General features: G+C 39.8%; 2 protein-coding genes across 2 annotated transcripts in view; one reads left to right on the top strand and one right to left on the bottom strand.

The window, feature by feature from the left end:
* Positions 1-9,871, bottom strand: part of LOC128703804 (uncharacterized) — an 86,007-nt gene extending 76,136 nt beyond the window's left edge. Inside the window, exon 1 of the mRNA XM_070087383.1 lies at positions 9,714-9,871. Coding sequence (XP_069943484.1) covers positions 9,714-9,777 — 64 coding nt within the window. The 5' untranslated portion in view covers positions 9,778-9,871. The remainder of the gene's footprint in view (positions 1-9,713) is intronic.
* A 2,394-nt stretch (positions 9,872-12,265) lies between these two features.
* LOC128686597 (uncharacterized) overlaps positions 12,266-23,440 on the top strand; it is a 78,252-nt gene continuing 67,077 nt past the window's right edge. The window contains exons 1-2 of the mRNA XM_053773578.2: positions 12,266-12,423; positions 14,670-14,821. Of these exons, the coding sequence (XP_053629553.2) occupies positions 12,285-12,423; positions 14,670-14,821 (291 nt within the window). The 5' untranslated portion in view covers positions 12,266-12,284. The remainder of the gene's footprint in view (positions 12,424-14,669; positions 14,822-23,440) is intronic.

Below are 23,440 nucleotides of genomic sequence, written 5' to 3'. Positions count from 1 at the left end.
GTGAGGTGGGATGAATGTAGTGTATGGAAGTGAGGTGGGATGAATGTAGTGTATGGAAGTGAGGTGGGACGAATGTAGTGTATGGAAGTGAGGTGGGACGAATGTAGTGTATGGAAGTGAGGTGGGATGAATGTAGTGTATGGAAGTGAGGTGGGATGAATGTAGTGTATGGAAGTGAGGTGGGATGAATGTAGTGTATGGAAGTGAGGTGGGATGAATGTAGTGTATGGAAGTGAGGTGGGATGAATGTAGTGTATGGAAGTGAGGTGGGACGAATGTAGTGTATGGAAGTGAGGTGGGACGAATGTAGTGTATGGAAGTGAGGTGGGATGAATGTAGTGTATGGAAGTGAGGTGGGATGAATGTAGTGTATGGAAGTGAGGTGGGATGAATGTAGTGTATGGAAGTGAGGTGGGATGAATGTAGTGTATGGAAGTGAGGTGGGATGAATGTAGTGTATGGAAGTGAGGTGGGACGAATGTAGTGTATGGAAGTGAGGTGGGACGAATGTAGTGTATGGAAGTGAGGTGGGACGAATGTAGTGTATGGAAGTGAGGTGGGACGAATGTAGTGTATGGAAGTGAGGTGGGACGAATGTAGTGTATGGAAGTGAGGTGGGATGAATGTAGTGTATGGAAGTGAGGTGGGACGAATGTAGTGTATGGAAGTGAGGTGGGACGAATGTAGTGTATGGAAGTGAGGTGGGATGAATGTAGTGTATGGAAGTGAGGTGGGATGAATGTAGTGTATGGAAGTGAGGTGGGACGAATGTAGTGTATGGAAGTGAGGTGGGACGAATGTAGTGTATGGAAGTGAGGTGGGATGAATGTAGTGTATGGAAGTGAGGTGGGATGAATGTAGTGTATGGAAGTGAGGTGGGATGAATGTAGTGTATGGAAGTGAGGTGGGACGAATGTAGTGTATGGAAGTGAGGTGGGATGAATGTAGTGTATGGAAGTGAGGTGGGATGAATGTAGTGTATGGAAGTGAGGTGGGATGAATGTAGTGTATGGACGTGAGGTGGGATGAATGTAGTGTATGGAAGTGAGGTGGGATGAATGTAGTGTATGGAAGTGAGGTGGGATGAATGTAGTGTATGGAAGTGAGGTGGGACGAATGTAGTGTATGGAAGTGAGGTGGGATGAATGTAGTGTATGGAAGTGAGGTGGGATGAATGTAGTGTATGGAAGTGAGGTGGGATGAATGTAGTGTATGGAAGTGAGGTGGGATGAATGTAGTGTATGGAAGTGAGGTGGGATGAATGTAGTGTATGGAAGTGAGGTGGGATGAATGTAGTGTATGGAAGTGAGGTGGGATGAATGTAGTGTATGGAAGTGAGGTGGGACGAATGTAGTGTATGGAAGTGAGGTGGGACGAATGTAGTGTATGGAAGTGAGGTGGGATGAATGTAGTGTATGGAAGTGAGGTGGGATGAATGTAGTGTATGGAAGTGAGGTGGGACGAATGTAGTGTATGGAAGTGAGGTGGGATGAATGTAGTGTATGGAAGTGAGGTGGGACGAATGTAGTGTATGGAAGTGAGGTGGGATGAATGTAGTGTATGGAAGTGAGGTGGGATGAATGTAGTGTATGGAAGTGAGGTGGGATGAATGTAGTGTATGGAAGTGAGGTGGGATGAATGTAGTGTATGGAAGTGAGGTGGGATGAATGTAGTGTATGGAAGTGAGGTGGGATGAATGTAGTGTATGGAAGTGAGGTGGGACGAATGTAGTGTATGGAAGTGAGGTGGGACGAATGTAGTGTATGGAAGTGAGGTGGGATGAATGTAGTGTATGGAAGTGAGGTGGGATGAATGTAGTGTATGGAAGTGAGGTGGGATGAATGTAGTGTATGGAAGTGAGGTGGGATGAATGTAGTGTATGGAAGTGAGGTGGGATGAATGTAGTGTATGGAAGTGAGGTGGGATGAATGTAGTGTATGGAAGTGAGGTGGGATGAATGTAGTGTATGGAAGTGAGGTGGGATGAATGTAGTGTATGGAAGTGAGGTGGGATGAATGTAGTGTATGGAAGTGAGGTGGGATGAATGTAGTGTATGGAAGTGAGGTGGGACGAATCATTTGTTATATTATACTGTGTTTAGTTTTTCTGTGGTGAGGTGTGGAGATTGTTATTTTCTAACCTTTATTTGTTTCGTAATTATTGAGGTGTTACGTATTATGTATTTGATATGAAGTTTAATATACAACAATAATAAGTGTGTAAAGAATTTTTGGATAATTGAGAATGTCTTCGTACATACAGTTTTATGTAAAATGTCAATACCTGTGACATTCTTTGGGTTATATTGCATATTGTGTTTATGGCTGCAATTTTGGATGTAATAAACCCACCTGTATATGAAGCTGTGGGCTGTCTTTAGTTTAGTTCTTATGTATAAGTTTAGTGCTACGGTAGGGAATGTGGAGTTTTCTTTTGTTATATATAATGGATACGTTTCATTGCTTACATTGTCTACATGTATAACTATGTATTGCGTTTTTCAATAAAATATAAAAAAAAAATATTTCTGGAATCTCGCTGGTATCTTCCTGAGTAAACACTGAGAGGAAGTAGGTATTGAAAAGTTCACATATTACCTTATCACTGTCAGTGATCTGACCTGAGTTACTCTTAAGTGGGCCTATCTTGTCCTTAATCTTACTTGTGTATACCAAAAAGAACCCTTTTGGGTTAGTCTTCGAATTCCTTGCTATTTTATCCTCATAATCCCTTTTTGTTTTTCTTATTCCTTTTTTTTTATTTTTCTCTTTAATTGAATATATTGATTTCTTAACTTTAATTGAATATATTGATTTCTTAACGCTGAGGTCAGTGGTCATATGTGATCATATCTGTCCTAAGCGCTCTGCGAGTTAGCGTGGGGTGTTACCAAGCACCATGGCTTGTTGTAGTGTTTTAGAATCTCAAGTTCAGGTGTTGAAGAAGGAGGTTCTACTTCTTCAGGAGGAAAATAGGAGGCTGAAGCTTCACCTAGATGAATTTGGGAGTGAGTGTGAGAAGGATTTAGCTGGTAAGGAGGAAATGGTCACCAGCAGTGAGAGTGGCAGCTGCTTTAAGTGGCAAGTGATTCACAGTTCAGGAAGAAGGAAGGTAAGGAGGGTTAACAGAGAAGATGAGAAGGTAGGAAATCGATTATCTGTTCTCCAGGATGAGTGTACTTCAGTGGTTAGTGAGGTTGAAGGTACCACTGATTCCTCTGCTAATCAAGGTAAGAATGTTTTAATTGTAGGAGATTCACAGGTAAGATATATGGACCGTGCTTTTTGTAACAGAGATAGAAAGGTCAGAGAGAGTGTGTGCCTTCCAGGAGCTGGCGTTGGTGACATAGTCAGAAGGTTGGATAATATTATGTTAGGTAATGGGAACAAGCCCATTATCTGTCTTAGTGCTGAGGGTAATGACATTGAGAAGGGCAGCAGACAGGAGCTGCTGGATAAGTACATGTCAGCCATAGAAGTAGTCAGGTCTAAGGGAGGGATCTCAGTCATATGTAGCGTCTTGCCTAGAAAGGGAGTGGGTAATGAATGGATATCTATGGCAATTGGTATAAATTGCTGGCTAGACAGGTACTGCAAGGAACTTGCAATCCCATTCACTGATAACTGGGACATATTCTATGGCAAACGTGATATGTATGCAAGGGATGGGGTTCATCTCTCTGGGAATGGAGTGGTTGCATTAGCCAATTCAATTGAAGGGGTAATTGATGACTTGTCAAGGTGTTTAAACTGATAGATTATAGAGGTATGGGTGTTTGTGGGAAACAATCAGGCTGCAGTTTTAGGGTTGAAAGCAGCAGATATTACCAGAATAGCACTGGGATATGTTTAAAAGACAATATTCAAAATGAAATTGCTAGTAAAGGCAAATCAATTGATCAACGAACAAAGAGAGATAGTAGAGGGCAAAGAGTGACTAGCTATCTTAAGGTTTACTATACAAAGAGTGGAGTCTAAGAAATAAGATAGATGAGCTAAGATTACTTGCAAGTGCAGATAGTATAGACATTATTGGTATAACAGAGACCTGGTTCAACCTGAAAGAGAGAGAAATGCCTTCTGAATGCAGGGTTCTAAACTATTCCGGACTGATAGGGTCAACAGGAAGGGTGGTGGAGTGGCGATGTAAGATTAGAAACATCGAACACAGAATCTGTTTGGCTACAGTTTCTCGAGGGTCGTGACAAATTAAATTTAGGTGTGATTTATAGGGCCCCAAACCTTGATAGGGAGTGCAGTAAGCTGTTATGGGACGAAATTCATAAGGCATCTAGATATGAAAATGTGCTAATGGGAGATTTTAACTTTAGACAAATTGATTGGAACAATATGACAGGAAATCTTGAGTCTAGTGACTTTCTTGATGAAGTTCAGGATTGCTTTTTAGAACAGTTTGTGACAGAACCAACTAGAAAAAACAATCTGCTTGACTTGGTTTTTCCCAACAAAGAATCACTAATTAATAATCTTGAGGTTAGTAATTGGAGAAAGTGATCATATATCACTTAGTTTCAATGTATCATGGAATTACTCAGATAACTGCAGTCAAATTTCTGTCCCAGACTTTTGCTTGGCCGATTTCATGGGACTGAAAAATTACCTGGGTGGGCTAAATTGGGATAACCTGACTATGGGTCTGGTAGGTGATCTTGGTTGCCAATATGACGTTTTTCAGAGCATAATTCTACCTGCCCAGACAACCTTTGTTCCGAGCAGGGAAATTAGATCTAACAAAAATGATCCCAAATGGTTGAACAATAGATTAAAACATCTCATTGGTCAAGAGAGAGGCATATACAGGCGTGTCAAAAGGTAGCAAAGGTATTCGAAGACTAACCCAAAAGGATTGTTTCAGGTATACAGAAGTAAGATTAGGGACAAGATAGGCCCACTTAAGAGTAACTCTTGTCAGATCGCTGACAGTGATAAGGAAATGTGTTAAATTTTCAATACTTACTTCCTCTCAGTTTTTACCCAGGAAAATAATAGCGAAATTCCTGAAATAATAGATTATGTAGAACAGGACGATAATAAACAATGTACGATTTGCAGTAACTAGTGACATGGTCCTCAGACAAATAGAGAAATTAAAACCTAACAAATCCCCAGGCCCTGATGAGCTGTTTGCAAGGGTGTTGAAGGAATGTAAAGAGGAACTTAGCATACCTTTGGCAAATCTTTTCAACATATCACTGCAATCTGGCATAGTGCCTGATAAGTGGAAAATGGCAAATGTAATACCTATTTACAAGGCAGGTGACAGGCCCTTGGCTTCGAACTATAGACCAATAAGCCTTACCTCCATAGTGGGAAAATTTATGGAATTTATAATTGCCGAAGCAATTCGTACCCATCTTGATAGGCATAAATTGATTAATGAATCTCAACACGGTTTTACAAAGGGGCGTTCCTGTCTTACGAATTTACTAACTTTTTCACTAAGGTGTTTGAGGAGGTAGATCATTGAAATGAATATGATATTGTGTATATGGACTTCAGTAAGGCTTTCGATTGAGTTCCACATCAGAGGCTACTGAGGAAACTTAAGGCACACGGAATAGGAGGAGAAATTTTTTCCTGGGTAGAGGCATGGCTGACAAATAGGCAGCAGAGAGTTTGCGTAAATGGGGAGAAATCAGAAAGGCGGCACGTCACAAGTGGTGTTCTGCAGGTGTCAGTGTTGGGCCGGTTGTTGTTCACAATTTACATAAACTACACAGATGAGGGAATAAATAGTGACATAAGCAAATTTGCTGATGACACCAAAATAGGCCGTCCAATTCATTCTAATGAGGACACTAGAGCACTCCAGAATTGTTTGAATAGACTGTTGCAAGGTCGGAGAAGTGGCAGATGTAGTTTAATATAGATAAATGCAAAGTTCTAAATGTTGGACAGGAAAATAACCATGTCACATATAAACTAAATAATATAGATCTTAATACTACTGATTGCGAAAAGGATTTAGGAGTTCTAGTTAGCAGTAATCTTAAACCAAGACAACAGTGCATTAGTGTTCGCAATAAATCTAACAGAATCCTTGGTTTCATATCTAGAAGTATAAATAATAGAAGTCCTCAGGTTGTTCTTCAACTCTATATATCCTTGGTTAGGCCTCATTTAGATGATGCTGCACAGTTCTGGTCACCGTATTACAGAATGGATATAAATACACTGGAAAACGTACAGAGGAGGATGACAAAGTTGATCCCATGTATCAGAAATCTTCTCTATGAGGATAGACTGAGGGCCCTGAATCTGCACTCTCTCGAAAGGCGTAAATTAGGGAGGATATGGTTGAGGTGTGTAAATGGAAAACATGATTAAATGAATGGGATGTAAATAGTGTGCTGAAAATTTCCGGACAACACAGGACTCGTAGCAATGGTTTCAAGTTGGAAAAATTCAGATTCAGGAAGGATATATAGGAAAGCACTGGTTTGGTAGTAGAGTTTTGGATGAGTGGAACAAACTCCACAGTACAGTTATAGAGGCTAAAACGTTGTGTAGTTTTAAAAATAGGTTAGATAAATACATGAGTGGGTGTGGGTGGGTGTGAGTTGGACCTGACTAGCTTGTGCTACTAGGTCTGATGCCGTGCTCCTTCCTTAAGTGGAAGTGACCTGACTAGGTGGGTCATCGGGCTAATCTGGGGGTGACATGACCTGCTTTGCATGGGTCAGAAGGCCTGCTGCAGCGTTCCTTCTTTCTTGTGTTCTTATGTTGTTATGTTTGACCTAATTTCCCTACTCAGGACAAAAATCGTCTGTGCAGCTAGAACTATGCTCTGAAATATGTCATACTGGCAACCAATCCTACCTACCAGACCCATAGTAAGGTCATTCCAATTTAGCCCACCCAGGTAATTTTTCAGTCCCATGAAGTCTACCAAGGGGAAATCTGGGACAGCGACTTGATTGCAGTTATCTTGGTAATTCCAAGATATATTGAAACTAAGTGATTTGTGATCGCTTTCCTCTAGCTCATCATTAACCTCAAGATTACTAACTAGTGATTCTTTGTTGGCAAGAACCAAGTCAAGCAGGTTGTTTCCTCTAGTTGTTTTAAAAAGCAATCCTGAACCGTATCAAGAAAATCACTTGACTCAAGATTGCCTGTCATATTGTTCCAATTAATTTGTCTAAAGTTAAAATCTCCCATTAGCACAACATTTTCATATCTAGATGCCTTATAAATTTCGTCGCATTGCAGCTTACTGCACTCCCTATCAAAGTTTGGGGCCTATAAATTACACCCAAAATTAATTTTTCACGATCTTCGAGAAACTGAAGCCAAACAGATTCTGTGTCAAATGTTTCTAATCTTACATCTTGTCTAACACAAACAATTTAAATTATCTTTGACATACATCGCCACCCCACCACCCTTCCTGTTGACCCTATCAATATGGAACAGTTTATAACCCTGTATGCTGCATTCAGAAGGCATTTATCTATCTTTCAAGTTGATCCAGGTCTCTGTTATAGCAATATCATCTATATTATTTGCACTTTCAAGTAATCTTAGCTCATCTATCTTATTTCTTATACTCCTTCTATTTGTATAGTAAACCTTAAGGGAGCTAATCACTCGTTGCCCTCTACTATCTCCTTTTGTTTGTCGAGCAATTGTTTTGTTTTTACTAGCAACTGTATTTCGAAAATTGTCTTTTAAACATATCACTGGGGTATCCTGGTAATATCCGTTGTTTTCAGTCATAATGCTGCAGCCTGACTGTTTCCCACAAACACCCATACCTCTATAGTCTATCAGTTTAAATTCCAAGATCAAGCCGCTGCTGATATGTCATTCAGACAACCCCAGAGCCTATAAGTCGCATAAGATTCTGAAAGAAAAACTGGACGTTATGTGGAGGGAAAACCCGAAGGCATGGGTCACCAGGCAGTTCTTTGTGGGGTGGGTAAACCTGGTCTTTGGTCCTGCCCATAAGAAGTATCTCCAGGATAATAACCTACCCCTGCAAGCCCTTCTCGTCCTGAACAGTGCACCTGCTCACCCACTGAGCATCGCAGAGGACATAATCGAAGAGTTCAAGTATAGAAAGGCTCTCTATCTTCCACCCAACAACACCCCTATTCTGCAGCCCATGGACCAGCAGGTGATTTCTAATTTTAAGAAGCTCTTCATCAAGCACCTGTTCCGCCGCTGCTTTGACGTGACAAAGCACAAACTTGTCCCTTCAAGAGTTCTGGAAGGACTCCTATAACATCGTGGTATGCCTCAGAATTACAAATGTGGCCTGGCAGGGTGTTACAAGGAGGACCTTGACCTCTGCATGGAAGAAGCTGTGGCCTGAGATTGTGTCCGACAAGGACTTTGAAGGATTCAAACCTGAAGCGTCAGTGTTGGAGGAGATTATGTCCCTTGGAAAGGTCATGGGCATGGAGGTGGATGAAGATATGAACGATCTCATCGAGAAGCACTCCGAAGAGTTGACGATGAAGGAGTTAGATGAACTACATAAGCAGCAGCATCAAGAGGTTTTGCAGGACATTCGTGCTATGGAGGCGCAAGATGCAGAGGAGTTTATCTTTACAGGTGAGATAAAGGGAATGCTGGGTATCCGGGAGGCATTATCAGACTTTACTGAAAGGAAACACCCAGAGAAAGCTTCAAGTGGTCGTGCACTGGAGCTATTTAATGACACTTGCATAACTCATTTCTGAAGCATTCTGAAAGGGAGGAAGAAACGAACCTCCTTGGACAGTTTTTTATTGAAATGCCCTGCAGTGTAAAAAGTGGAGAAAAATCCAAAAATCAGAGAACAGTAAAGTGACATAAAAATAACAATTGTAGGAGTTAAGTTCTGTGACAAAGTGAAGAATTAAGACTGTAGCAATTAAGAATAGCATTGAGAGTGTATCAATTAAGCAATTACGCGATAGAAAAAGGACGAAACGAAATGAACTCCTGACAGTATACACCACTGTGCCCAGCATCTCTTCTCCATCAACCTCTGCCAGCATCTCCTCTCCGCCATCATCCACCAATATTTCTTCTCCAAGGTAAATGCTGTAGTACATACTACATAATTTCTTTACATTGTTTTCCTTATGATGCTACGTAGTGATCTAATGCAGTCTGCCTCATAAGCACTCTGCTTTCTGTTACAATAAAAGCATGGGAAGGTATGTAGCCAGGAGCAGGAATGGCCACTGTGGTGGCCCTATAGACCCCAATGGCAACAATGGCTGCTGTGCCGCCACCACCACCAGCCACATACGTAATGACGTAGTATTTTATTCATTCTAGTGTATACATCATGTTTCTATGTTTATTATGTCATATTAGATGAATTGTGATAGATAAATAAGTAGAGTTGATATTAGTGAAATACTGAAGTATTTTGTCGTGCCTGGAATTCCGCTGGAACAGATTAGTACCATTTCAATTAATTTAAATGAGGAAAATTGACTCAACATACGAGCAAATTGAGATACGAGTAAGGTCGTGGAATGGATTAAGCTCCTAAGCTGAGGTTCCACTGTAACTTGGGAGCGTGTGAAGATTTTATCCCAAGGAGCTAATACGAAGGGGCCTGTGTTCTCTTTGACTTAAGAAGGATAAGTGTGATGAGGCTAAAAATAAAAACAGTTGTTTCGTCTTTGTGTTTGTGATTTAGATTAATGAATGTCTGTCGTTGTAGGAGCGTGGTCCTCCATAGGTCAGTACCTGTGTGGAGGAGGGCGAAGGTTGCCACCCCCAGTAGGAAGGTCTTGGTGAGGACTCCGGTCATGGCTGCGGCAGGACACACTCTGACCAGGAAGACCACACGCCCACCACTGATATACTCAACCCACCTACCCACCACTGATATACCCCACCTGTGTTCCCAACACCCACCCATGTAACCGACCCATCTTCCATCCAACTCCCCTACTTTCCTCAACCCGTGTATCTTATCACCTCCAACATGAGTTATCTACATACCTTCCCACCACCCCCCTCTCTCCCAGCGACAACCCACCCATCCGCGACATCATCCACCTCTCCGTCCCAGAAGAGAAATCACCCATTTATTGTCAGCTGGACTGGAGTTAGTGACGTCAAGATAAGTACAAGTTCTTTCGTCTTTTATGCACGAGATTTGACGTCAAGTGAAGTAAAATTAGCTTTACCATCTTTGTGAAGTGAGAACTTTGATACAAGTTTTTGGTAGGGACCAGCAGCTCGTGCAGTTAACGTTGCATTGTTATAATTATTATAATCATGGGGAGAGCTAAACCCGTAGGGATTATACCGTGCCTGTGGGGGGATGGAAGGTATTCAGGCTCATTTCAGGGAACGGGAGCACATATTCAATTCCCTAGATCAAGAGCCCCTCACCAGCATCAAGGAACCTTCCTCGAGGGGTAACATTGCATACCAAAAATATCTGGGTCCTAACATGTACTAGAAAGAAAGGACTTCGGGTAGATGGAAGAGACGTATAGTAGTTGAAATGGATTTATAGTAAATGGAAAGGACTTATGATATGTTGTGTAAAGGCAGGATGGTGAGGAATCTCTTGCAGGACATATGAGCAACAACACCAGGTGCCAGAGTACAGAGGCAGGAGGACGGTGAACTGATTTCCCACTGAAGGTCATAATGTTTACATCTTCACTTGTGGGTACCAACCTTCGTAACACCTGACGGCAACACTCCACACGCTCTTTCTTAGCGTGAAAAATGCGAGTTGATATTTTTATATAAAAAACTAATCTGAGTTACAGCCTGTGGACTTCTCACGCCAAACAGAAATTAGACTTCTCATATCTAAAAAATTTAAGACTGAGCAAAGATGGGAAACAGTGAAGCCAGCAAAGAAAAAGATAAAATAGATATGACAAAAGGAGTTCAGTGGGTAGCCGTCCACCTACTACTGCTAACCTCATATCCTTCCCATAGGCTTCCTCCTGAAAGGATCATTCTGCTTCATAATAATAAATTACTGTAGATATTGTCGCAGTTGACGAAGCGAGCGCTGATGACAAAAAGGACAGCATCAACAATGTGTCCATCTTATCCCTGTGGTGAGGTATGAGTTATTGCCTAGGGTGAGGGAAAGGGAAGTGCCACTCCCCTACAGAGTTCTTTCCTTACTAATAATCCAGCAACTTTACGGACATAAATGGTCGGGATATTTTCCCAATGACACAGAACGAATTATGAAAATGAAGCGTAGAACGCAAACAATTTACTTTAAAAAGTTTTGCTTTGCTTTGTGATTGATTTCAGTAATATGATGTTGAAGTGGTGATGACAGTAGGAAGTTGATACTGACAGTGCAAATTTGATAATGCCAGGCTAGGTATGTGTTTAGAGCGCCGTGTAACTCAACGATTCTGGAATACCTAGTTTGGTATTCAAGCACCAAGCTAGCCTTGATTGCGTGGGTTGCTACTAGAGCACAAGACTGTCCTTTACTACCTGACTTGGCACCCGAACACCAGGCTGTCCTAGAATGCTTGGCTAGGTACTTCACCACCAGGCTGTCCTGGAATGCTTGGCTAGATAATTCACCATCAGGCTGTCCTGGAATGCTTGGCTAGGTACTTAACCACCAGGCTGTCCTGAAATGCTTGGCTAGGTACTTCACCACCAGGCTGTCCTGAAATGCTTGGCTAGATAATTCCCCATCAGGCTGTCCTGGAATGCTTGGCTAGGTACTTTACCACCAGACTGCCCTGGATGCCTGGTTTAGTGCCTTAGTACCAAGTTGCACTTGAAAGTCAATATCGGTATTTGAACAGATTTCGAGCCCTAAGTCCACCTTTTTGTTTATTCATTAACAGTCGTTAATTACGACTTATACTTGCTTGTGTGCGGTGGAACCAGCAAGTCGTGCTGGTTGCCACCACGATACCATACTCTGAAAACGTACCCTATTTCTCCTGTGCTTGCCCTTGCAACATGGCACAGCTCCTGATGATGCAATGAAAAGTGTGAAAGTACTTGAGCTAAAGATTTCCGCATCCCGTGGCTAGTCTTGCATTGTTAAGATAGCCTGTCTGCGATTGTTTTATATGTCATATAATTATTACAACAAAGGTAAGCATAAGTAACAGCAAAAATATAATCACTCAATTAATTGGGTTAATGAGAGATTTGAGGAAGTGGGCGTGTGGGAGAGGAATTCCATTTTGGTCCATTATTAGATATGAGGTTCTTAGGGTATATCAGTGGTTGTGGTGGGAAAATAGATGGGTGCTAGGAAGGTAGGTGGGTTATGGGAGGGTGTGTGGGGTATATCAGTTGTGGATGGTCGGTAGGTGGGTTGAGTATATCAGTGGTGGGTGTGTGGTCTCCCTAGCCACAGTGTGTCCTGCCACAGCCATGACCGGAGTCCTCACCAAGACCCTACTGCTGGGAGTGGCAACCCTCGCCCTCCTCCACACAGGTACTGACTTACAGAGGACCACACTGCTGCTGCTTGTGGCTCACATAGAAGCTTCATACTCTATTGAGAAAAGTCTGGTTGCTAGAACAGTGCATCTGTCATGCACCTGAAGAACGGAGGATCAAGCCTCCAATTTAAACCACATTAACCCGATATTCCCAAATCCATATAAATAGGATTCATATCAGTCTCTTATTCTGTGAAAAGCATTCTAATACTAAAATCTCTCCTAAATAATATTTGTTATCATAAGATGAATTCCTTTTGGAAGAGATTGGGGAAAGAAAGCAGTTTATCTCAGTACAGCTGCACAGCAGAAATATTACACGATATGTATCCAGGTTAATTTCTAATTCACAAATTAGGTTTCATCAAGATTCTTTGAGGTTATAAACTTTCCATCATTCTGTGAGCTTAGAAAAGAATTTCCAGAGATTTTCTTTCAATCACTGAAAGATAACGGTAGTAATTTCTTTAAACTGTTTCGTCTAAAAATGATTTGAAAAATGCTTACAGTGACGTACGTGTTTTTTGCGAATTAATGGGTCCTTCAGAGAGTGCATATATTGCGCACAGTGTCTCTGCTCTGAAACGGTTTAAAAAAAAAAAAAGATCCAGAAATTCTCAGAGTCAAATAATGTTGCAAATCTTTTCCTTCTTGTCAGTTTAAAAAAGAATTTAATTCAAAATAACTGATCATTTGCTTAAAATCAAAAAACGAATTCCATTGAACTATGAATCAGCAGGGAGACTGAGCTCTTCCATCTACACATCGGCCACATGCGCCTCACTCACGGATACCTCACAGACATACTCCTGGTACCCCGGTGCCGTCCCACGATGAATGTCGGGTTGCTTTGTCATCTCCCCATATCTTAATACGAGGATTCACTTCCAACATCTCTGACTTCCTCACTGAAAGTCCCACAATTGACGTAGACTCTCTCTCTCTTGGACTTTTTAGCAGAAACTAACTCATTGCCCTAATTGTGATGGAAATTTTCCTCTTACTCTCCCCTGCCCCCACTTACCCCAACCCATGCACACCCCTACCTCACACTCCCTCCTGTCCTTCATACATCCCTTCCTGAAGAGCTGTATGATCCATTCGGGTTTAGTGCTTAACTTGATTACATTATTATTATGATGATAATTATTATTGTCACGGATCAACAAAAACTAATATTTATTAATATTTATACTAAAATTTGAACAAAAATCTTAAAAGAGCCATTTGTTCATTTTAGTTAATTCTTGATGCTATGCCGCTGGACGGTCCAGTTTATTCTTAAGTCACTGAACTGAGCCGGAAACTTGTCACATCTACAAAATATTTGCGCAGAATCCTATCTTATTTAGTTTTCGTTATTTTTTCTTTCACTTTCAGTTGAGGAAAACATTTTACAAGGCCTTAAAAAATTATATTAAAATATCATATGTACCGATGCCAATCAATAAAGAGTGAGGTGCTCATTACACCTCCTGTGAGATGTAAGACAACATTGCTGCTCATGACAAGCGTGTTGGTCATAACCACAATATGGTCACAGTGGTGCCTATGCTAACCTTCCTATGGTGTACAAATATACCTAGTTGGACGAATCTTATTGCAGCCAGCTGGCCCAGTGGCTAGCGCGTCAGTCTGGAGTTTTGTGACTCTGATCGCGGGTTCCATCCCCTCCCGTGGTATGGGCGGAGATGGAAAACCAGTACAGAAATTTTATCACATTAAAACACGTTTCAACCGATATTTGACTGAAATCTTGAACAACAGCTAAGATTATTTCCTTAGTGTTTAATTAGGCGTCGTAAACAAAAACGACAGGCTTTCATGTATGTATGAATGTTATCCCGAAAGCCAGCCGTGTTTGCCCACAACCCACAACTGAAGACTCTAGAGGAAATGCTCTTTTTCGTCTTCAGTGAGATCAAAGGGAAAACTGTTTTTTGTCACCCTCTTTACTTTCCAAAATGGAAGACATATATATATATATATATATATATATATATATATATATATATATATATATATATATATATATATATATATATATATATGGTATGGCAGGTATGGAGTAGGAGAATTGTAATTGTCCTCATTGTTATGTTCACCCATTCATTGTTCTCACGGTTATGTTGACCCACATTCCCAGTTCCTGTTCTCATTATAATGTTCACTCACAATCACTGCCCTCACCATTGAATTGACCCAGAATCACTGTTTTCAACTCCGCGTTGGCCCCCAGTGAAAGGTGCCGAGGAAGACAGGTGTGCCTGCATCACCTTAAAGAATGAGTGGGACGGCAACTATGATGCTGATTTCACAGCCTCTACTCTGGATCCCTTCCACTCGTATGAGATCATCCTCACCTTCGACCAACCCGTCGACTCACTCGACGTAAGTAGAGGTGACTATATGTACATATATACATACATATATATATATATATATATATATATATATATATATATATATATATATATATATATATATATATATATATATATATATATATATATATATATATATATATATATATATATATATAATAAGATCACAGTAAACAGGTGATTTCAAAATATGCAAAACAACCACTCTGTTTTTGAGAGCTTTACGAATTTGTAGTCCTGAGTTCATAGATGAGGAAATATCCAAAATTTATGAAATAGGTAATAATTTAAAATACCCAAGAAATGTAATTGATAAATCTTTTAAAGTTGCTAGAAACACTTTTTATAATCCAAAAAGGGGCAACCAGCCTTATTCAACTAAAAATATGTTGGTTCTCCCTTACCATGAAAACTTGGTTGATATGCCTTCTCTTCTTAAGACTTTTAATATTAAAGTTGTATTCCAAAATCTTGATACAGTAAAAAAACTTTTGATAAAGAATTCCCCCCAAAATGCTGATGGATGTGTCTATAAGATTCCTTGTAAAATTTGCGATAAAGTTTATTACGCTCAAACTGGTAAAAATCTCGAACTAAGATTAAAACAACATAAATATAGCATTAGAACTGGACAAGATTCCAATGCTCTATTTATTCATGTAAGAGATTTTAACCATCCAATTGATTTTCAAAAAGTTGAGAAAGTAGTATCAAGCAAGTCCATGGTCGACAGGAATATAATTGAATCTTGTTTCATAAAAAGCAGTTTTGACAATAATATGAATATTTCCTTTGGTTTATATAAATTAGATCCATTTATAATTAATAGAATTTGGGAAGAATTTAATAATACACTGGACAAATAATTTTTAAATTTTCTTGGGTAGAATAGCTTGGGGGTGAGTTGTGCAAAGGACCTTTCCAAGTTGGCTCGCCCCGCGTCACGTGTTTAACCGTTGTGGGATCTGATAGTGAGGTGCTGCCGGACCCCTTATATAGCTTCCTTGGATGCTTCACTTTCATAGTTCCTTGATAATGTGAGTAGTCACGAAAGCGCTTGGAATTTCTCTATTCTTTTAGAGTGGTTGTTTTGCATATATATATATATATATATATATATATATATATATATATATATATATATATATATATATATATATATATATATATATATATATATATATATATATATATATATATATATTTATATTTATATATATAATATATATATATATATATAATATATATATATAACATATATATATATATATATATATATATATATATATATATATATATATATATATATATATATATATATATATATATATATATATATATATATATATATATATATATATATATATATATTAATATAGGGAAGTACCACCTCTATGGCTGGAATGGGGACCCCTCATCCTCAGAGAAGACAATAAACGTACCTCGGGGAAAAAATCAAGGTTCTCCCAGGAGCTGTTTGAATATTTTCTTCTCCTACCACCACCTATATTTGATATTCTTTGTGGACATTTATTAATAAACAGAATACATTTACAGAAAAACATGAACATGAATACAATGGCACAATATGTCAAAGATCATGAATTTAATCCAGCTCCTCCGAGGCTGGACGAGAGCCAAGTATGCAGCCAGCATTTTCCCTCTGGTTGGCTACGCTGAGGCGCTGGAACATGAAAGTGGCTGCCCTTGGGTCCCTGGTGGTGTCGATGAGTCTGGAACCCAATTCTTTAAGGAAACGTTTGGCATTTTTTCCCCATGATCCCAAGGTCTCTGATCCCACTGGGAAAAATTGATACTGTTGGCTTATGTCCCTGTACTTGCTGATCTTGTACTCCTCCCTGTGGTCAGCAGCTCCTCCCTGTCGCCCCACACTGTGATTTATATAGGTGTCAGGCAGTGAGGACACACAGGTATAGTCCCATGCTAAGAGCTTGCCATTCTTCCAAGGATAGATGGTGATATATATTTGTATATATATATATATATATATATATATATATATATATATATATATATATATATATATATATATATATATATATATATATATATATATATATATATATATATATATATATAGTATATATATGGGGTAGGTTTAAAAATGTAGTGTTAGAGTGTTCAGCAGAAGTTTGTGGTTACAGGAAAGTGGGTGCAGGAGGGAAGAGGAGCGATTGGTGGAATGATGATGTAAAGAGAGTAGTAAGGGAGAAAAAGTTAGCATATGAGAAGGTTTTACAAAGTAGAAGTGATGCAAGGAGGGAAGAGTATATGGAGAAAAAGAGAGAGATTAAGAGAGTGGTGAAGCAATGTAAAAAGAGAGCAAATGAGAGAGTGGGTGAGATGTTATCAACAAATTTTGTTGAAAATAAGAAAAAGTTGTGGAGTGAGATTAACAAGTTAAGAAAGCCTAGAGAACAAATGGATTTGTCAGTTAAAAATAGGAGAGGAGAGTTATTAAATGAAGAGTTAGAGGTATTGGGAAGATGGAGGGAATATTTTGAGGAATTGTTAAATGTTGATGAAGATAGGGAAGCTGTGATTTCGTGTATAGGGCAAGGAGGAATAACATCTTGTAGGAGTGAGGAAGAGCCAGTTGTGAGTGTGGGGGAAGTTCGTGAGGCAGTAGGTAAAATGAAAGGGGGTAAGGCAGCCGGGATTGATGGGATAAAGATAGAAATATTAAAAGCAGGTGGGGATATAGTTTTGGAGTGGTTGGTGCAATTATTTAATAAATGTATGGAAGAGGGTAAGGTACCTAGGGATTGGCAGAGAGCATGCATAGTTCCTTTGTATAAAGGCAAAGGGGATAAAAGAGAGTGCAAAAATTATAGGGGAATAAGTCTGTTGAGTATACCTGGTAAAGTGTATGGTAGAGTTATAATTGAAAGAATTAAGAGTAAGACGGAGAATAGGATAGCAGATGAACAAGGAGGCTTTAGGAAAGGTAGGGGGTGTGTGGACCAGGTGTTTACAGTGAAACATATAAGTGAATAGTATTTAGATAAGGCTAAAGAGGTCTTTGTGGCATTTATGGATTTGGAAAAGGCATATGACAGGGTGGATAGGGGGGCAATGTGGCAGATGTTGCAAGTGTATGGTGTAGGAGGCAGGTTACTGAAAGCAGTGAAGAGTTTGTACGAGGATAGTGAGGCTCAAGTTAGAGTATGTAGGAAAGAGGGAAATTTTTTCCCAGTAAAAGTAGGCCTTAGACAGGGATGTGTGATGTCACCGTGGTTGTTTAATGTATTTATAGATGGGGTTGTAAGAGAAGTAAATGCGAGGGTCTTGGCAAGAGGTGTGGAGTTAAAAGATAAAGAATCACACACAAAGTGGGAGTTGTCACAGCTGCTCTTTGCTGATGACACTGTGCTCTTGGGAGATTCTGAAGAGAAGTTGCAGAGATTGGTGGATGAATTTGGTAGGGTGTGCAAAAGAAGAAAATTAAAGGTGAATACAGGAAAGAGTAAGGTTATGAGGATAACAAAAAGATTAGGTGATGAAAGATTGAATATCAGATTGGAGGGAGAGAGTATGGAGGAGGTGAACGTATTCAGATATTTGGGAGTGGACGTGTCAGCGGATGGGTCTATGAAAGATGAGGTGAATCATAGAATTGATGAGGGAAAAAGAGTGAGTGGTGCACTTAGGAGTCTGTGGAGACAAAGAACTTTGTCCTTGGAGGCAAAGAGGGGAATGTATGAGAGTATAGGTTTACCAACGCTCTTATATGGGTGTGAAGCGTGGGTGATGAATGTTGCAGGGAGGAGAAGGCTGGAGGCAGTGGAGATGTCGTGTCTGAGGGCAATGTGTGGTGTGAATATAATGCAGAGAATTCGTAGTTTGGAAGTTAGGAGGAGGTGCGGGATTACCAAAACTGTTGTCCAGAGGACTGAGGAAGGGTTGTTGAGGTGGTTCGGACATGTAGAGAGAATGGAGCGAAACAGAATGACTTCAAGAGTGTATCAGTCTGTAGTGGAAGGAAGGCGGGGTAGGGTCGGCCTAGGAAAGGTTGGAGGGAGGGGGTAAAGGAGGTTTTGTGTGCGAGGGGCTTGGACTTCCAGCAGGCATGCGTGAGCGTGTTTGATAGGAGTGAATGGAGACAAATGGTTTTTAATACTTGACGTGCTGTTGGAGTGTGAGCAAAGTAACATTTATGAAGGGATTCAGGGAAACCGGCAGGCCGAACTTGAGTCCTGGAGATGGGAAGTACAGTGCCTGCACTCTGAAGGAGGGGTGTTAATGTTGCAGTTTAAAAACTGTAGTGTAAAGCACCCTTCTGGCAAGACAGTGATGGAGTGAATGATGGTGAAAGTTTTTCTTTTTCGGGCCACCCTGCCTTGGTGGGAATCGGCCAGTGTGATAATAAAAATAAAAAATATATATATGTATATATATATATATATATATTCAACAAATAGGCCATATCCCACCGAGGCAGGGTGGCCCAAAAAGAAAAACGAAAGTTTCTCCTTTTACATTTAGTAATTTTACAGAAGGGGTTACTAGGCCCTTGCTCCCGGCATTTTAGTCGCCTCTTACAACACGCATGGCTTACGGAGGAAGAATTCTGTTCCACTTCCCCATGGAGATTAGAGGAAATAAACAAGAAAAAGAACTAGAAAGAAAATAGAAGAAAACCCACAGGGGTGTGAATATATATGCTTGTACATGTATGTGTAGTGTGACCTAAGTGTAAGTAGAAGTAGCAAAACGTACCTGAGATCTTGCGTGTTTAAGAAACAGAAAAGAGACTCCAGCAATCCTGCCATCATGTGAAACAATTACAGGATTCCGTTTTACATTCACTTGGCAGGACGGTATTACCTCGGCGGTTGCTGTCTACCAACCTACTACCTACAATATATATATATATATATATATATATATATATATATATATATATATATATATATATATATATATATATATATATATATATATATATATATATATATATATATGTATATATATATATACAGTATTTATATATATATATATATATATATATATATATATATATATATATATATATATATTGTAACCACGGACGATTGGTATCAATAACAACACTGCGATTTGCCGAGGATTCGAACCCATGTCGTTTTGGCCCGCCTCATGATGAGGGAAAATCTCATGACACTCTAACCCAGAGGACCACCAAATCCTACAAGAATTACGCACCCAGCAGAACTAGGTGTTTTACCGTGATCCGAGGACACCGTATTCCCTCGGCTCAATGTAAAACACCTAGCTCTACTAGCTGTGCCATTCTTGTAGGATTTGGTGGTTCTGTGAGTTAAAGCGCCATGTGGTTCACGTTCACCATGAGGTGGGCCAGTACAACATGGGTTCGAGTCCTTGGCTAGTGCAGTGTTGTTATTGATCAATGTCTCACGTTCGTGGTTACAATAATATATATGTGCTGCTCGTGTGGCTAGTACACCAAACAGGGAGGAAAACGAAATTAGCTTAGAAATTCCCGCACCACCGTATGTCCTTGGATGGCGGTAAAACAGCTAGACCCCAGGTCTAGCTCCGTGGCAAAGTACTGTGGACTCTGATACAGAGTTTGCATGTTCGAGCCCTGCTGTGGACAACACGCCGGCCGTCTCCTACCGAGGCAGGGTGACCAAGAAAAGAAAGAAATACTTTCATCATCATTCACACATAATCAGTGTCTTTGCAGAGGAGCGCATATATGACAAGTCAGATGTCACTCCAAACAGCAAATATCTCTGACCCCTCCTTTAAAGTGCAGACATTGTACTTCTTACCTCCAGGACTCAAGTCTGGCTAACTGGTTTCCCTCAGTCCCTTCACAAAATATTAGCCTCCTCACATTCCAACAGCTCGTCAAGTCCCCAAAACCATTTGTCTCCACTCACTCCTATTTAACATACTCACACATACAATACAATACAATACAATTTTTATTTTTTTCCAAGTTTACATTGAGATTCTGTAGTTACAATAATGAGTTGCAGTGCAAAGAGAGACACTATCGTACCATGGCATTATGGCCAGACTAAATTAAAGGCGTACAGACTACTTAACACTAATTAAGTTGTACATCTGTTTTTATTTAAAGCAGACAGTAAGCTAACTCAAGTGACAATCTGGGGATATTACATTGGGACAATTTGAAAGTATTTTGTAGGCTGTGTATATCAATAGTAAATATTTAAGTTATGTTATTGAAATATAATATTGAGCGTTGGTGAAAGTAGTTTACAGTATGAGAATGTTACAATATGGTGTAAGACAGTATAGTTTTGTGCAGGTATTTATAGTATAATGTAGTAGAATTAAGTTATGTATGAACTTTGGGTATTTAAATTTTGAAGTATTAAGATTTAGGTAACTGGGAGATCTTCTCTCATATTTAAGTATCGAGTATTGAATATTTAGTTTAGGGTGAGTAGATGGTTTTTGAGAAGAGTCTTAAATTGATGTTCAGGCCGGGTTACTTTAGTATTTACTGGTAATCAACTCCAAATTTTGGGGCCCTTTATGTGCTTAGAGTTCATGCATGGTGTGATGTAGACACGGCGTACATCAAAAATTGATCTGTGTCTTGTGTTATGGTTGTGCATCCTATTAAGATTGATGAGGAGAAGTTTGAGTGTAGGGTTTATGTTTGAGTGTAGTGTTCTATGTATGTAGTAGGCACAAGAATAAGTATGGATGTTTTTTACGGTGAATAATTTTAGACTTTTGAATATTAGTAGAGTATGCTGTCTGGAGTGGGAATTTGTTATCATTCTGATTGTAGCCTTTTGCTGGGTTATTAGTGGTCTTAGGTGATTTGATGTTGTTGATCCCCATGCACAAATTCCATAGGTGAGATAAGGTTAGATGAGTGAGTGATACAGTGCAAGTAGAGCTGATTGTGGAACATAGTACCGTATCTTTGATAGTATGCCTACTGTCTTAGAGATTTTCTTGGAAATTTGTTGTGTGTGGATCTGGAATTTAAGGCTACTGTCAAGGTGGATTCCTAGGAATTTTCCCTCTGTGCGTCTTGTGATGAGTGATCCGTTTAACACTATATTAAGTGGAGCATTTGTGATTCAGTTTCCAAACTAAATGAAATAGGGTTTGTCAGTATTGAGTGTAAGCTTGTTAGTCATCATCCAGGTAGATATTTTCTGCAATTCAGCATTAATAGTGTTAGCCCGTATGACTGGGTTTGGCTTAGAGAAGACGTATGTTGTGTCATTTGCAAATAATATTGGTTTGAGTAGTTGAGATGCATTCGGTAGATCACTGATGTAAACGAGAAAGACGAGTGGGCCAAAAACACTTCCTCGTGGGACCCCAACTGTAATTGGTAGTGTGGAAGAGTTAGCTCCATTTATGTACACATATTCGCTTCTGTACTAAGGTATGACTTTAGGTAGTTGAGAGAGTGCCCTCTTATACCACAGTGTGTTAATTTAATGTGTAGCAAATCATGGTCGACTGTATCAAAAGCTTTACGTTAATCAATAAAGATTCCCAGCGGGACTTCTTTCTTCTCGAGAGCGGTGTATATTAGTTCTAGCACGTGTACAATAGCATCATTTGTGCTTTTATTAGTACTGAATCAAAATTAAGAGGGGCTAAGTATGTCTTGAGAGACGAGGTAGGAATAGATCTGCCTATGAATTAATTTTTCAAAGACTTTAGAAAGCAGAGGTAAATTAGATATTGGTCTAGAGTTATTCAAGTCTGTTTGATCTTCTCCTTTGTGGACAGGGGTGACCCTCGCTATTTTGAGAATTGATGGGAAGGTGGAGGATTCAATGGATTTGTTAAAGAATGTTGCAGTAATTGGTGGCAGTACTTGAGAAGCTTTTTCGTACAGTAAAGGTGGTAAGTTATTTATGCCTCCTGCCTTGTTTTTAAGGGTGTTGATGAGCGAGACTTCTGTTGGGTTGGTTGGAACTAGGAATAGTGTATTCGGGTAGGTGCCCTTGAGGTAATCTGATGGACGGGTGTTTGAGCTTGGAATTTTGTTCGCTAGACTCTTTCCTATGTCCAAGCTCCTTGCACACAAAACATCTTGTACCCCCACCATCCCTTCCAAGGACGACCACTGCCCCACAAGTCCAACTGATAATTTTGGTAACTGTTATATTACTAACTTTAATTTTGATTGTTAACCACTCCAGTACCTTTGCTTGTGGGCTGACTATCCTCTATTCCTATGTTACTCAATCTGTCTAGCACTAGGCACTCGTGTGTTTGGGGCACTGTATGTTTCCCACCTCTCTTTCCAACCTCATTCTTAGCAAGCATCCCTCATTTCTGCATCACTGTAAGCTTATGATGATGTATAGATTGCAACAAGAAAGGTCTAGAGTATTCAACTCATCCTGTGGTTGTTCTGCATCTTGTATCTTTTGTCCGCGATTCTTGCATAAAATGAATACCACTTACCAAATCTTATAGCAGTTCTCTAGACTTTTTCCTTCCTCCTCCTCTTTTGCTGTTTTCTTTTACAAATCTGTTCTTCTTAAGGCCTATAAAGCGCTTTAAAATTAGTGTTTTACTGAAATGCCTCAGTGAACAGGTATTACCTAAATCGCTGCTACAGAACAGGTTGATTAATTTGTCCTCG

Source organism: Cherax quadricarinatus, chromosome 2 (genome assembly GCF_038502225.1).
Source record: "Cherax quadricarinatus isolate ZL_2023a chromosome 2, ASM3850222v1, whole genome shotgun sequence".
NCBI lineage: Eukaryota > Metazoa > Arthropoda > Malacostraca > Decapoda > Parastacidae > Cherax > Cherax quadricarinatus.
The sequence above is the reverse complement of the archived record's forward strand: the minus strand, read 5'-3'. Positions and strand labels throughout refer to the sequence as shown.